At 37.6% G+C, this 17,309-nt stretch overlaps 1 protein-coding gene across 2 annotated transcripts in view; it reads right to left on the bottom strand.

Moving 5' to 3' along the window:
* arhgap27 (Rho GTPase activating protein 27) overlaps positions 1–17,309 on the bottom strand; it is a 61,478-nt gene extending 44,169 nt beyond the window's left edge. The window contains exons 1-2 of one of the 2 annotated variants that reach the window (XM_079801045.1): positions 16,950–17,309; positions 12,468–13,375 (exon numbers count right to left, since the gene is read on the bottom strand). In XM_079801045.1, coding sequence (XP_079657171.1) covers positions 12,468–13,295 — 828 coding nt within the window. In that variant the 5' untranslated portion in view covers positions 13,296–13,375; positions 16,950–17,309. The remainder of the gene's footprint in view (positions 1–12,467; positions 13,376–16,949) is intronic. The other variant, XM_079801044.1, reaches the window with a different exon arrangement.

Raw genomic sequence — 17,309 nt, forward strand, 5'->3', positions numbered from 1 at the left:
CATCAATGTGTTTTCCTGTAATAGGTTAATTGTACGTTGTAGCAAGGAAGTAAACAGATGACAGCGCTGTTCTGCAAACCAGTCTGTTAAATGCTCATTCATACTTAACGCTATCCGACGAACACCTAACGTTACAAACACCTAACGTTAAAATCTCAACAGCGAACTTGGCATTAGTGTAAATTATTCTTTGATTAGAGCTTTTATGTATTATTTATCTACAGGCATGCTAAACATGGTTCTGTGTGTGATTTGGCTACTAGTAAAGCCAATGTTTAGTGTTCGTTTTGGGTTAATAGTTCTTGCGACAGATATTTGGCTATAATCATTCTAAAAATACAAAAGTAACAGTGCCATTTAGTAGCGATCACTATACATCCGCTGTCTTTACTCTTGAGGACTGAGCAGGTTCTGCTCGATCATCTTCACTAAAATGTTCTGGGTCTGATTCGGGCTCAAATTGGTATGGTTTTATTGACGCCATTGTTTCTAATACTGACCAAAGCACAGTCTACCGGTAAAGGTAAGGGGCGTGAGGTTTCCGACAAACGTGCACTAGGCGGTTAGCGAATCGCAACACACTGGGCCAGCTAACCAATCTGAGCCCATTGCGTATTTTTGAGGGACTGGCTTTATACAACCTGGAAACCATCAGACCGTTTTAAAAGGAGGGACAGAGCAGTGTAGAATAAAGGTCAAATATATGAAAAATAATGCAATTTTTTTTTAAACGAAGCATGAACACATGTTACAGTGCACCCCACAAACACAGTCAAGCCTTCAAAAGAACGTGTTTTACCACCCCTTTAACATTTTTGCTAAAAATTGTCTTCACTCATTTTTTCAACTGGTCTGCTGCTAGCTTCCTTGTTTGCTTCTGTTGCGCTTGGCCCCGGTATTGCTGCTTGCAGCTATATTGCCTATTCTTATATTCCTATTCTTTCCATCAAAAACGCACTTTTGTAATTTTGAACTTCTAATTACGACTTCAAAAGTGGGAAGCAGGAAACTTCCGACTGCAAGTGAAGGCAGCAAAATTCGGAGACGGTGACCATAGCCATGATGACCATACAAAATAATATGCCATCTGTGGGCCTCCTTTGCCCTTGTTTTTCCATTTTATATTTGGAAATCCAATTCGTTTTATGCACCTTTCTTCAGATTTCACCTCAAACACCATCTGATTCTAAATGCCGCTGAGACGACGTATGGTGTGCAGCAGTACGTTAGAAACAAACATTGTTTCTGTCTAACATACGGATTGCCAAGGAATTTGCAGCTATAATGAATTCAGAAAGAAGTTATTGTAGGGTGCACAGAGGGGACAGCATGCTGCTGATTACTTAACCAAATTACTTATCGACCAATGAAATTGGGGCTGCAGAATCAGCGGCTTGAACTCCTACCTCTCTTTTTTTACTCTCACACACACACACACACACACACACACACACACACACACACACACACACACACACACACACACACACACACACACACACACACACACACACACACACACACACACACACACACACACACACACACACACACACACACACACACACACACACACACACACACACACACACACACACACACACACACACAGAAGGGCCATTCAGGGGACCCAGCAGCACCCTGTCTCTGTTACATCACCAATCATGGCCTGGAATCCTCGATTATCTCATTGAATACTAAAAGTCTGGGTTTGTGAGAGCTCCTAGCACATTGCAGCCATTATCTGCCCATCATTCACACTCAGGGCCTTTTTCTTCTTCCTCTCTGAAAGAGATGTGCACATTTACATACTGTAAGTAAATGCAACAACCTTAAAAAAATGACCTCAACACTTTTTCAAGAAGCATCAGTGCTTCCAAATGTGTTTGATCATAAAAAACCATCAAAGCAAGGATGTTGTGGTGATGCAGTTGCAATGCAGTTTTCTTCTGGCTGGTTTCCAGGTGGTCTTTGTGATATTTTGGTCGCTCCTTCAAAGCAGGTTTATTTATTGGGTTAAATGAGAATCTTAAGCCCAAATGGTACCATGTCTACACTGTCTAAAAATGTGCAACAAATGTCTTGAAAATAGTTTCACATCCTGTTCTGAGAGGAGAGTGGAAAATACTCACATGGTACGAGTGAGGTGACTCTAAGTTCAACATTAAACCTCACAATGGGTTCTCATTCCTTTGACCACTGAATTTCCATGACTTATCCAGTCCTTCATCAAGATTAATTAAAATAATACTTTTACATAATTCACAAAGGACGCTAATTTTAGCCAATTAAATATTGCTGAGCATGACTAATCTATAGACTATAGTCTATGTATTATAGTGACTATAAGACCAAACGTTAAAAAATGTTTGAATTACCAGGTATTTCCAGACATTCAAGGTTTTCAAACCTCATTGGCTTTTGTGTGATGACAAGACATGTCACATTAGGTCACGTGACACAAAAGAGCCAATGAAGTTTGATATTACTGATTTGGCCTCTGAGAGTACATGACTTAATCAATGTTTTCAATTTGATTTGAGAAATAATAACTTTATTTCTGCACTTCCTTCCTGAAACTTTTGGTCCCCATTGACTATTATTGTATGGACTGAAAAAATCTTCACATATCTTCTTTTGTGTTCCACAGCAGAAAGAAAATAATATGCTGCATCCGAATATGCCTACTTTTGTCAGGACCACTACTGTCAAAGATGATTGACAATTAGCATACAGTTTGGATTCGCAATATTGTTCTTTTCTGGGCAAGAACGCCCAGCCTAGCATGGATAAGAGCATAAACCCCTTTAGGGTAAACAGAACAGAATCAATAATGTATTGCAGATATCATTAATGTCAATATTTAATGTACAAAATAATTCAGGAATTTAGTCTGATTCAAGGGGAATCAGGATACCAGACGGGACGAGAGGAGGAGCTGGGGATGGAGGAGGGTAAATTATCTCCGGAGAACGCGATAGCTGCTGATAGTACTGAAGGAGCTTATATGGATAACCTACTACTACTATTTTCTGAAGTGCGCGATGGACACTATCCCATAGGGCGACAGGAGAGGAGTTGTGAATGGAAGTGAAGCGACACAAGTGATACCATATGACAACATGGCGGATGTAGTATGTCCAAATTTCATTCATACTACACACATTCACATACTTTTTCATTTTTAATTCACATACTTTTTAAAAGTTTTAAACCAAATGTAGTATAAGATTTTGGATGCAGTAATAGTTTTGAACAACATGGGGCTGATTATATGTAACACATGTTCTGTGAAATAAAAACACACGTAACTTTGGACAATTGTTTCTGGTCTACATGCTAGACATAATCATGAAGATTAAGATGTTTTTGACATAGCGTCACAATTTACAAGTCATAGAGTGGACACTATAAGAAAAGGACATAAAAGAGTCTAAAGTCCAGTGCATGCATTTGAAGGCTTGACACAGAATAACCCTGCACTTCTGTGCTGCATATTGGATTTAATTCTCCAATAGCAAAGACCAAAACTTCCCCTATTCACACCTGAAATCCCACAGAATGTACAGACGTCAAAAGAGAACTGAAAACTCTTGAGTGCTACCTGTTGGGGAAGTTTAGGTGTTTTTTATCCTTTTGAAACTTACTGTCAGTGAAGTTGTTAATAATACATAATATAATATAACAATGTCAAATCAATTAATCGTGATATAATTGTATCCAAAATAAAAGCATGTCTTTACATAATATATGTGTGTGTACTGTGTATAATTATTAAAGCGACAAATGACCATCTTTATTTGTTAGGGTGAGATCCAAAACAAAACGCTTCCAGTCCGGTACTGCTTTTCCTTTTATCCACTTTATATGTCACAGTTCCGATGCTCAAACACATCGTAATCCTCCCTTTGCATAGCCACTCCTCACACGGTCAAAAATAGTTTGCTTCCCTTATTCCACAAGCCTGACAAGCCAGAACCACATGAATATGTTGGGTCTGGGAACACACCATTGGCAGGGCTCAATCCGAGGGGCGGATAAACAGTTGTCTTTCAAATTCCCTCTGCACGCAATAGGATAGCGCTACAACCAACCAGAGCAATGAAGAAGGTGAAGCGGAGCTAGTTGATAGATTAAACTTTCACTGTATCCGTTCGACAAAACTCTGAACACATCTTCCGTTCTTAAGAATGACATTAGTGCCGTTCTTTGTTCTTTTCTCAAAGAAAAGCTTAACTCCAAGTCTTCCAGAGTCACGGCCAAAGCCAATTCGAAAGACCGCTGTTCGCCGGTTTACAAGTAACACGCAGAACCACTCTGCCGTCATTATGTTAAGCCCGCCCAGCGCCCACCGACTCTATACACAATGTGATTGGGCTGACCAGAGTTTGGTTTTTCCAGCTCGCAAGCCAATGGAGAGTTGCTAGCAAATTAGATTAGCTGCCACTAGGGTGCGTCTAGATTTCTAGGCTATCATTACACCTGACTTCACTTACTCTCTGGCTACCTATATACCCATTAAACCCACACTCCACCTGATGTCTAACAGTGGAACTACAACAGACATTTCAATAGAGCATAATGGCTTTTACAATTAGTATGTATATAAATGCATACACATTCATGTGTATATTTAAGAACAATTTGTTATATTTATATATAAAATATTTATATATAATATAAATTATATAAATATATATAGAGTATACATGCAAATATTTCTTAAATATATACATGAATAAGTGTGTATTATATACATAATAATTATAGACAGTACACACACATATATTAAGTAAACACAAACTTTTATTTTGGAAGCGATTTATCGCGATTAATACATTTGATAGTAGTAAATATAATATAATGAATAATATAATATAATTAGTGCTGGGCAAATTAATGCAGGCGATACATTTTTTCAGTTTAACGCATTAAAAATATTTAACGCAATTAACTCAGCGTTCGTAGTAGTCAGGGCACTGATCAGGGAGTCGGCCACATTCATGTACGTTACACGATATACTGATTTACCACCTAGGGAGATAGGGAGCTCACACACACACACACACACACACACACACACACACACACACACACACTCGACACACAGAAAGATTTGCGCCATCTCGTGCACACATCGAGTTCTCTTTTGCTCTTGAACAAACAATAACAACAACAACACAGAGAATGTTGCCAAAATGCCAGTTTTGTCGAGTATTAGGAGTCTCATAATAGGAGTCTTAAATGAGTTAAATAACGTCTTAAATTAACTGAAAATGAGATGCGCGTGACAGAGCGTCATGTTCGGCAGCGGCCGATCTTAAAGTGACAGCAGCACTGATGATGTCTGGCATTAATGTTCATCAAATAACAAAGGGAACAGAGAAAAGTGTAGCTTTAATAATGATTCATCTATATTTCATTTATTATTTATGCAGTTAAGAAAGGTGGTGTTTGATAACTATTACATTTCTGTATATGTCTAACAGGGAAGGCCACAGGTAAATATAACATTTATTATAATGGGTTAATGTAAAGATTGTTTTAAGTTAACTTAAATTAAAAGTAGTTTTTTTTAAAGCCTAAATTGGTAGCTTTCAGTTATACTGTAATGTAATGTCATTAATGTTTCATAGAGACTTTAGTATCAGTGATACTGGCCTTCATTCATAAAAAGATGCCATTACAACACATATTTAAAATATGCTGTCTTTAAATTGTTGCTACATTAATTTGGAGAGTAACTGCAATTATTACAATATCAAAATATTAAAAACTCCCAGATCAGATTTTTGCCATATAAACTGATCTGTGGTGTGAAAAAAATCATTTTTAATAGTACAAATACTCCATGATCTTAAGATCTCTCAAATAAAAGCTATTAAAATTACACATAATATAATATTACAAAAAATGTTTAAAATAGTTTTAGATGGAGTATACCATTACACACTGCAAGACGTGCTGACATTGCTTGAAATGTTTTTCCAGTGGCGTCAAAATCTGGGAGCATTTCATTGAACAGAGAAAACTTAACAAACGGCTCAAACGCTCAACTATTTGCCCCAGATTTATTTGGTCAAGAATGAACAAATATTGATCTGGTGTCTGTATAGTTGTATAATAATGTAATGAGTCACCACCAGAGGAGGGCAAATGTGAACATTTGTTTTGAACAAATGTTCACACTAGTAAATGTTGTGGAAATTTGCATCATTGGAGAAATGGGCTGCACCACTGCGCTAAAATTAGACGCCCCACCTATAAAATGCCGTCCTAATTACTAAACGAACCGCAAAGACATTAATGAGCACATCAGTACAGACTAGCAACAGCCAAAAGACATAAACACTACAGACAGACGCAACTCGGCAACAACAGAATAATTAACACTTAACTTTTTGCATTGCAAAAATCACGTATTTAATATTTATTTTATAACATGGACATTTTGTGTTACTATTGCAAAGCACAAACACATTTTAAAGTCGGCATGAAACTGAAGTTCTTCTCGATTATGAAACGGCTTCTCAAACGAGAAAATTGTTGATTGATTTTGTCCATGGGGAATTGATTGGATGGTTGTGGTTAGCTATTGGTCGATCCCATGGGAGTGACAGGTTGTCCCGCCCTCGCTGAAGAGATGCCGCTGCTCGAGGGATGGGAAGTTATTTTGATCAAAGATTGAGGGCTCATGAATTTAACAACAATAATAATGTGCACAAATAAATAATTTATGATAAATTCTGCAATGTCAGTTCCTTAAGTAGGTTCAAGGTTCCAGATTCATTGACAAAAGCAATATCTCTCTCTGTAAACTCGATTGGACACAAACAGACTTGCATCCCTTGTAATCCTAATCTACTCCACCTATGTTGCTCACACTCATGCGTGAAGCTCCCGTCGTGCACATGCACAAGGATCTGGGGTCTTGCAGTGCACTGCGCTGTGTGAGATGCATTAGCATAAGCTGACCTACATATCCGGGACTGCACACCAGCGCTACACATTGTGCCCGCCGAACTGAATGGCACCTCAGCCATGCCACGGCTGAAACCACGATCACTATGGAAACCAAAACTTCACTGGCAGGCCTCCAGTTTCTTGTGCTATCCCACCAAACTAAAAGAGAAGACGGCACTTACAAAACTCCTGAAATGGACACTTCAGGGATACATGCACAGAGAATTGCATTTAATGCAGTTATGAATTATCTAAGAGCAAGACTCTATGATGAGGTTTGTTTTTGTAAACGGGACTTTTATGTTAACCACACACTGGCTGACCACTAATTGAAGAGTGCATTTTAACAAAGCATTTTAATGTACAACTCAATAGATCCGGACAAAAAGAAATATTTACTTCATGTCATTGACCTGTATACTATGCTGAGCGGTTACCATACCTGTCCACTTTAAAGCATTGTTCTACCAACACACATCCAAGCATGGTACAATAATCATAGCAATTTTTTGTACCTTGGTACTTGTTTTATTTTAAATAAATGTTGCTTAATTTCTTATTTATATTGCTCACAATCAAACACGCATACGCTAAAAACAGGGATGTGCTCAATTAAAGGAGTAGTACACTTCAGAATTTAAATTTCCCCCACGTCATCCTAAAGGTTCATGTCTTTCTTTCTTCGGTCGAAAATAAATTAAGGTTTTTGAGCAAAACATTCCAGGATTTTTCTCCATATAGTGGACTTCAATGGGGTACAACCATAGTCTGTAAAATATATGGACGTAGTGTTCGTGACGTCACCCATAGGATTCTTAAGAGCAGTTTTGAAGCGTAAAGTAGGGTCGAGCTGGCCGTTGCCATCGCGCGTCACTCCCAGATAACAGAAAATGGGCAAAGAGGCGGGACGTGGGCGGAGCTGAGGTGACACGATGACTAACAGACAGCAGATAAATGGCTATCCACCTGTCACTCAAAGTGACCACGCCCTTAATTATGCAGAACTTTAAGGCTTTATATCATGTAAACGAATGAGTTATAAAAAAATTGGATTGTCTGTAACAGACACAAACCCGGAGCCTTATCAATGCGAGCCGTTGGCTCAAACTGTGTTAACTGCCGATGCCGACGATGCTAGTGAAGCAGCCGCGCAAGAGAACTGACCTAATCTATCTGCGTCCGCGGCAACCACTTGCGTGTAAGGGTTTGAAAGCGTCAGTCTCATGTATGAAAATTATCTGTACACATGACGGGCGGCAATAATATCGCAAGAAAAGCCTGGCGTGTACTGACAACTGCATTATTTAACCGTATTTTCTTCAATACAATGTTAAAGCAAGTGTCAAGTGAGTTTCATTCATAATGTTTACTTCATGTAATATGACAGTTCATACTGGAGTGAAGCCGTTCTCATCGTGTGATTGGGGGAAACATTTCTGAGGGCGTGGTGAGCTCGTGCCAGGGGCGCGGATAGTGAGCCGTTGGAGGTACCATCCTACGTCATGATGTACCACAACGTCCAATAGGAAAATTCAACTGCAGTAGCCACCGTTCAACCTTAAGAGGGCAGCACTTTGGCGGTTTTACACCATATTTTATAGAATTAAAACACTTTATACTCAAATGTCAAAACATTTACTCGAATCAATGAACAGGATTAATAAAGCCCCATTATTATAGATCATTAACTAAAAAAAGTTGGTTTAGGGTTTAGTTACCCTTTAACCACAAATGTTTGTCTTGCGCTGCTCTGCTATACGCCAAATATAACGTAATCACATTGGAAAGGTTGTGACGTAGGCGAAAGTACCGATCAAGTGTTTACAAAGCAAACATGCAAAGACTAAGTCAAACGGCCTTCACAAAAAAGGTAAAACGACAGTGTTGGACGATTTTGAAGTTGGAGGAGAAAATGAGATTTGTCGCTGTGCCGCAGTACTTCCGTCTACGTCACGAGTGACCTTTCCAACGTGATTATGTAATACGTGGCACATCGCAGAGCAACGCTAGACAAACATTTGTGGTTAAAGTATATCATTTTTTTATATTTTGTTTAGAAAATGACAGATCGTTTCGCTAGATAAGACCCTTATTCCTCGGCTGGGATAGCGTAGAGCCCTTTGAAGCTGAAATGTTATATTCAAATATGCTTCAATAATATAATTCTTGTTTCGTTTTGTTGACGTATTAGAGTTATAGGTTTTTACAGAGGGGATTTTTGATTTCTCTTTTTTATCACAACATAAATCTGAAAATACTGTCAAAATGTTGATGATAAATTATGATCAAACCCCTCTGTAAAAACCAGGTTTGGTGCGTGTAAATAAGTGTGGAGAAGAAAATTACTTTGAGAAAACGGTATTTAATTGTATTGTATTGTAATATGCACTGTAATTTAAATCTACATACGCAGGTAGGCTACATGAAGAGCAATTAAAAGTGTACTTTAGATGGTTTCTTTCCACAACACTTTATGAAAAGCCTAAAATCTCAATATCAACAGATGCATGAGATTGTTGCATGTAGTGTGTCATTATAAAAGTAACACTCGCGATAGTTATTTCCGTCATATCACCTCAGTTCTGTCAGATTCCTCACTGGCACTGCATCCCCCCGACCGGAAGCGCAGGATTATTCTTCCATACTTCAGGTGTCTGCACAGGTGAAACCTTCTCGCCTTCAAACGCTTATATTAAAAGCTGCAAAGATATTCCAACCGGGAGCAAAACTGATGTTTAGAATCCATCTTTTCAACGCTGACGTGCTTTAATCGTCATTCCGCAGGGAAACAGGTGTGATTGTGGGAGTGGCTGTAAACGCCTGGTACTGTAGTGTACCTCCCTACAGTGCCACTCGCACTCATAAGGGTAGTTTACCTGGCAGCAACTCACCTAACCTGTTGTGCTCTTCATTTGACTCTGATAGAATGGTTGAAAGCCCCTTCCCCCTACACAGTCAAATCAGGCTTACGTTGGACTCTCTTAAAAAAATGTCTAGGTAATTAATTATAAACTCTGTACCTACTCTTCTAACGTTAGAGAAATAAAAGTTTTCCATACGCACCGCGCAGAGCGTCTTGTTTACCGGTGTGGTAGATGAAACCGGTGGAGAAGCCGGTTCTGTGCCGGTGAGGGGCAGCGGCCGTACACACAAACAGACAAGCAAACCATTGACATGCAGATCACTTGGCAGGGAGCTCCAGAAATGGAGTCTGACTGGGCGTTTGATCAGGGTCGAAACGTTTCTAATAAATACTCTTTAGACGCAGAAATAATAGCTATAGCTAGTTTATTACGTGGGACACTTCACAGTTAAATTTTCTCCATTTACACCCTACGACCAGTCTAAACTACTTTAATTTTACATATTACACAAGGAAAATTTCAAACGTCGTTATTTTAGTTACCACAAAACAAGATTAGGCTCGTGAGGATGTAACTATAGCAACAGTAGTTCGCGAGGCGGTCAGGCTACTATTTTTATTAGTCATTTACATACGTTTACATATAATAAGTAGGTCTATATTACAAAACGTACGTTTATTTACATGAGGAAAGTTTCACATTTCGTTGTTTCAGTTACCACACAAGACTCGCGAGGCAGTAATTTATTTTAATGAATAATTTATGTTTACATATCGTAAGAAGGTCTAGCACAAGTGTTTAGTCACGTGAATATTTTTTAAGATAGTAAATGAATAAAGCTTGATAAGCGTTTATTAGACCATTATTTTGAAAATTAAATCTCGGCAAAATCAACAGGAAGCTAACGTTATACATGAATATCCGTTAAATATTATTGAATCTAGATTAGACAGAACACCTGTTACATAGCCTACCTAAAAAAAAACTGCAAAGCGTGACATACGAAATAATCGCAGTTTACTGCACAAATTTTATATATATATATATATATATATATATATATATATATATATATATATATATATATATATATATATATATATATATATATATATATATATATATACAATTTTTTTTGCATATATATATATATATGCAAATTTGGACCCACTTTATATTAGGTGGCCTTATACTAACATTTAAACATTTAATATTTTGATACAATGTAAGTATACATGTTTTTACATTGTACTTACATTTTACAAAAATACCTCCATGTAATTACATCTGTAATTAATTTATGTTGTTACATTTTTAATTACACTGACACTTCCCTTACACTAAACTTACCCATCCCACCACACCTGTCCCTAACTTTACCCTTAAACTTACACATAGTAAAATGATATTTAATTGAAGGCTTAGTTTTATGATCAAATCTCTGTATTTTATTCAAGTAGCCTAAACCTAAGGCTTCAGTCCAGTAAATGTTCATCTCTAAATATTACTAACAATTTAAAGTTATTCTTACATTTACTTTACATGTTTGACCTGAAGGGACATTTTAAGGCCTTAATTTTGGCCTTAAAGGCCTTACATTTTGATAATTTTTCTGTAATTGATATGCCTTAGAACAAGGGTTTAGAAACTGTATAATGCCATGGACCCCCAAATATGATGAACCTTTTATTAGGGACCCCCTTCCTAAAATTAATCTATATATTTTTATGTATAAAAACAACAACATTTAAACCGTTAGATATATAATAGTGTGACATTATAAATACATATTGTTCCCAAACTCAAATTGGCTAGACTTATTGTTGGATGTATAAACCTGAAGAAGAACTTTTTCAATTAAACATTATTTGTATAAGCAACTTTCACAATAAATATATGTAAGCAGCTCACGTCTTGTGTTAAGAATACAGCCTAGTGAGCAAGATAGAGGGGACCATAGTGAGAAAAACTCAATAGAAAGATACAAAGCGCAAACATATACAATTCTGGAAAGTATGTATACGGCAAGAAAGGATAGAAGTATTTAGAAATGAAACAGTTAGAATGCTCTGTAAACTTAAACCATTTTTACTTTGTCTTTTTTACTCTCTGAAATGTTCTGGGGGCCCATTAGATAGAACCTTCCGGAGGACCCGTTTGAAAACCCCTGCCTTAGAAAGTCATGTAGCCTATAAAATATGACACTAGACTTATGACAGTAAGCCTGACCTAACACCACATCAATGTATTTACAAGTCATTCATTTTTAATTTGACTTAAAATACAATAACGTAGCCTATTTAGCTATTATCATTTGACCAAGATTTTGACACCTGAGATATCAGCAGCTCTTCCCTTTGGTTTCGTTTTTGTAGGCCCGGGTGCTAATTTGTATACAGCACCCCCATGTGGTCAATAAAAGCAGCTAAACCATCCAGATTGTGAGCAATTCAAATCATTGTGAGTATACTGCAGGTATGCAGGAAATGTTATAATGAATGAATAGGCGATACCTTAGCCTTTGTCACTGCACAACATTGCTGTTGTTACATAAAGATATACAAAGATATTGCTTCAGAAATGACTGTTTTATGTACTGGTAACAAAGCTTTACTTTGCACATGAAGAAGTATTACTTACCAGAGGCTCATCTGGTGTACCAAGGCTTGGGACTGAGGAACTCTGTGTCTTTACAGTCATATGATCGTCAGGTTTTGAGTCTGGTTCTCTCAACGTATCTATACTCTCATACACATTCTTTTCTTTATCCATGATGGTCCACATTTCCTCACTCCAGCCAGCTCTAATGAGTATTTTAATATCTTGATCCAGGGACTTTGAGTCCAACCGAGGCCTCTCTGTTGACTCTTTTGGATTCGCAATGGATTTTATCTCCAGTTCTGAGGATTGAGTTGTGTTATCTGTAAAAGCGGGCGGCAGTAAGATAGAGGGTGGTGTTTCCCCATTCGATGGAGAAGCAGGGCTGACAGAAACATTGTCATAAATCTGGAGTTCAGGCACAGGACCGGCCTCTGCTTCAACCTTTATGGGATCTGGATCCAAACCCCTCGGTTCAAAGAGTTCCTTTGGAATAATATATGTTGATATTCTATGGCCGTCTTTCTCTGTGTCTCGTTTTATGGAGTCAGGGACTCGAAGCGTGACCTCGGCTGGCTTGATGTTGGCGGGAAGACTGTCAGGAGCCGCCTCGGAGCTGGACTTGAGGCATCCACTAAACTCTTCTGGAGGGTCCAGAGGAGTTTGGTTGGTCTCTGGTGGGAGCTCGGTCACATACGTAGCTGGGATGAAAAAAGGCTTTTCTGTCTCGTTCCTTCGAACGTGCCACCAGGTGTCATTGGTCTTGGCTACCAGGGTGTAGTGCTCGTTGGGTTTGATGGACACCATTCTGCCATCTCGAGCAGTGTAATTGTATTCAAATTTCACCAGAACCTGCTGTGAAAGTGACATAGTGGCCCACGTCTGCTGATCCCAAACCTGTTGAGTGGCTGGTTTTCGGAATTAAGGTTCACATATAGTCATCATGAGATCTGAAGATAAAAGATAAGAAAAAAAAACAATAGGTCATTTGTTTGAAATAACTTGACATACATTTACTAAGAGTAAGAATATGAAAATAAAACAAACAAAAATAAAAAAAAACACAAAACAAAACTTTACTTACAGATTTACTAGGAACAAAAAATGTAAACAAAAAAAATCAAAACAAAAAACTAAACAAAATTACTAATATATTTACTAGGAACAAAAAAAATCAAAACAAACATTTACTAACAGATTTACCATAGAATAAAGAATTAAAAAAACAAATTTTTACTTACAGATTTATTAGGAACAAGACTATAAAAACAAATCAAAACAAAAAACACTAAGCAAAACTTTACCAATAGATTGTCTAGCAAAAAAAAACTGAACAAAGTAGAACTTTACCAAAAGATTTATTAGGAACAAGAATAAAATTTACAAATTAACAAATAATTAATAAATAATAACAAAAATAATTCAAAACAAAACTTTTTATTTACTAGGAACAGAAATATATATATACAAAAATATACAGATTAAATAGGGACAAGAATATAAAAAATAGAACAACAAAAAACACTTTACTTACATACTTGCTAGGAACAAGAATGTAAAGAATACAAAACAAAAAGCCCAAAACAGAAAACAAAACTTTAGGTGCTCTTTTATTTTGGGGCAGAAAGTAACAGCCTGGCAACCACCCAGAACACCAAACACCTTAGCAACCACATAGCAATGCCCTAGCAACCACCCGCATGTAAAATTCTAGTTAAAGATAATTATTTGCCAAAGAGAATATGTATATGTGCTGTAAATTAAAGGGTTAGTTCACCCAAAAATCATAAATTACTCACCCATCTTCATCTTCGGAACACAAATTAAGATATTTTTGATGAAATCTGAGAGCTCTCTGACCCCTCCATAGACAGCAAAGTAATGAACACTTTCAAGGTCCAGAAAGGTAGGAAAGTCCATATGACTCCAGTGGTTCAATTTTAATACTTTTTGAATCACGTGAACCAGATCGGCCAATGGTAAGCCGGCGTTCTGGCGTAGCTCTGACGTACCTCGGAAGCGTTGCACTGTATTTACTACGTCATGATTGGATAAAGTCTTTTGTTTTTGTTTGTTTGTTTTTTTTGTGCACAAGAAGTATTCTCGTTACTTCATAAAATTAAGGTTGAACCACTGGAGTCCCATGGACTATTTAACAATGTCTTTCCTACCTTTATGGACCTTAAAAGTGTTCATTAAATTGCTGTCTATGGAGGGGTCAGAGAGCTCTCAGATTTCATCAAAAATATCTTCATTCGTGTTCAGAAGATGAACGAATGTCTTATGCCTGTTTGGAACGACATGAGGGTGAGGAATTAATGGCAGCATTTACATTTTTGGGTGAACTAACCCTTTAAATAAATTAAATTAAATCAGTATCACTAATAGGTGCACATAGGCAACATTTTTTTGGGGATTGGGATTTCATATTTTATGGGGACTTTCCATAGGCGTAATGGTTTTTATACTGTATAAACTGTACATTATATCCCCCTACACTACCCCTACCCCTAAACCTACCCATCACAGGAAACATTCTGCATTTTTACATTTTCAAAAAAACATCACTTAGTCTGATTTATAAGATGTTTTCCTCATGGGGACCAAAAAATGTATATTGATATTGCCATCTTTGTGGGGACATTTTGTCCCCATTACGTAGGGTTTACCAGGCCACACACACACACACACACACACACACACACACACACACACACACACACACACACACACACACACACACACACACACACACACACACACACACACACACACACACACACACACACACACACACACACACACGCACACTCCCACACACAGTAGGAGGTTTATGATAAAATACACTGTTTGTTTATTAGGCTACAACAAGAGCCTTTCTTACGAGGAGGAACAAAATATTTGTGAAACAGAGGAATGCAGATAAACCAGGAGAACTACAGGTGTGTCAGAGTGAGAGATGAGAGAAACCTGGCATGACTGCCTCAAAACTGAATATTTACATTGAAGATTAGGCCCAGTGCATTCTCTACTGTAATGAAACCAGACGAAACGATGCAGAGAGAGAGAGAGAGAGAGAGAGAGAGAGAGAGAGAGAGAGAGAGAGAGAGAGAGAGAGAGAGAGAGAGAGAGAGAGAGAGAGAGAGAGAGAGAGAGAGAGAGAGAGAGTGAGAGAGAGAGAGAGAGAGAGAGAGAGAGAGAGAGAGAGAGAGAGAGAGAGAGAGAGAGAGAGAGAGAGAGAGAGAGAGAGAGAGAATTTACAGCAAATGCAGATAACAAACATAGGCCTTAGATTAATTTGAGCAAACGTGCCTTAAAAAAACATTACTGGTGTGCATCTTGAGACAAAACAATGTGACATATTTTAAGATATGCCAGTGCAAGTTGCTTTCGGTTAAAAAAAGCGCAAACATGCATTTTAGTCTGGGACTAAAGCATTGTCTGTGAAACATAAAAAAAAAAATCATTTTTGTCACAGTTTGCCATAAAGTAAATTTCATCATTTACTAATACTTCCTCTCTTCTGCGAAACACACAAAAAAGGTATTTTAAGAATATTTTGTTGCTAAACAAACCATTTTGCTTAGGCTACCCTTGACTTCTATTTTGTGGACATTAAAAAACAGACTTGTGATTCATGTAAATGAACCAATTAATCATTAATATATTTATTTAAAAGATACTTCCCTCTTAAGTAGCTTCGAAGCTGTTGTTTTTACTTTTGGTTGGTGACTTAGAGCAGATATTGCTTGTCAAAAGACTGTATCTCGCTGTACATTTGAATATTAAGTTAAATTATGATTAGTTACTACCAAGAAGGAAACAGTTTTAAAAGCGGCAGAGTGCACAGCACCGGCTACAGGAAGTGAGTGTATTTTGCAGAGGAACGCTGCACTAACCCCAAACCTACACAGAAGAAGAGACGCCAAAATAGGGGAAACATCAACTCGTAAAACAGGAAAACGTACATGCTGCGTGCAAACTGCAATCTCGGTTTCATTGTGGTTGTTGCAAAATACTAATTACATAATACCTAAAGCAGATATGATGCTTATGTAATGACTGATTAATTAACTTAATTATCATAATTAACTTTATCATAAAAACTGCCACACCAACAGCTACTGACTAAGACATATGAGTGTGTATGTAACACAGCCATCACCTGCTGTGCCTCAGTGGAATGAACTACAGGCGGTCAACGCCTCTTAAGTCAAGAAAAATGTGTCCAAACCACTCATGATCACATTCAGGTACTGGTTTTGACAGTGTGTTCTGAACTATGAATTCTTCTATAAAATATATAGCCTACGAGTTGCACATTTGTATGTGTGTGTAATAGATACCGTTTCTATTTACAGTACACACATAAACACACACATGAGCCTAGTGACATTAATATAAAACAATTATGAGATGTTACATCTCAATAGAACTATATCATATAAAAATAAAGCACAGCAAAGCAAAACTAAGCATATGTTGACAACTGTTCATAACAAAACTACATCCACAGATTCTTACCGCGGTGTGATGAGATATTCTGGGTGAATCAAAGACAAAATTAATTTACCATTGGAGAACAGAATAATCCCTCGAGTCCTTCTTCTCTGAGCTTCTGGGTTACTGGATAATTCACATTAGTAATGATGTATCATCTCTGTCTCTCCCTCGGTTAATCCAGGATGTGTAAACCCCATACTTCAGACCTGTAGTGCTGTTGTGTCAGTCAGTGTGAGAAAAAAAAAGTGCCCAGATTTGTGTTGCTAGACGGGTTTGAGCGTGGCTGAGTGGAAGCGAGCAGGAGGGTGTGAGTCTACAAATCCTCACACTAGCGAGTGATTTACAACAAAACTGCATATTAAAACCATACACCAAGTGAAT

The sequence above is a fragment of the Gobio gobio genome (genome assembly GCF_949357685.1).
Source record: "Gobio gobio genome assembly, chromosome: 20".
NCBI classification, from domain to species: Eukaryota; Metazoa; Chordata; class Actinopteri; order Cypriniformes; family Gobionidae; genus Gobio; species Gobio gobio.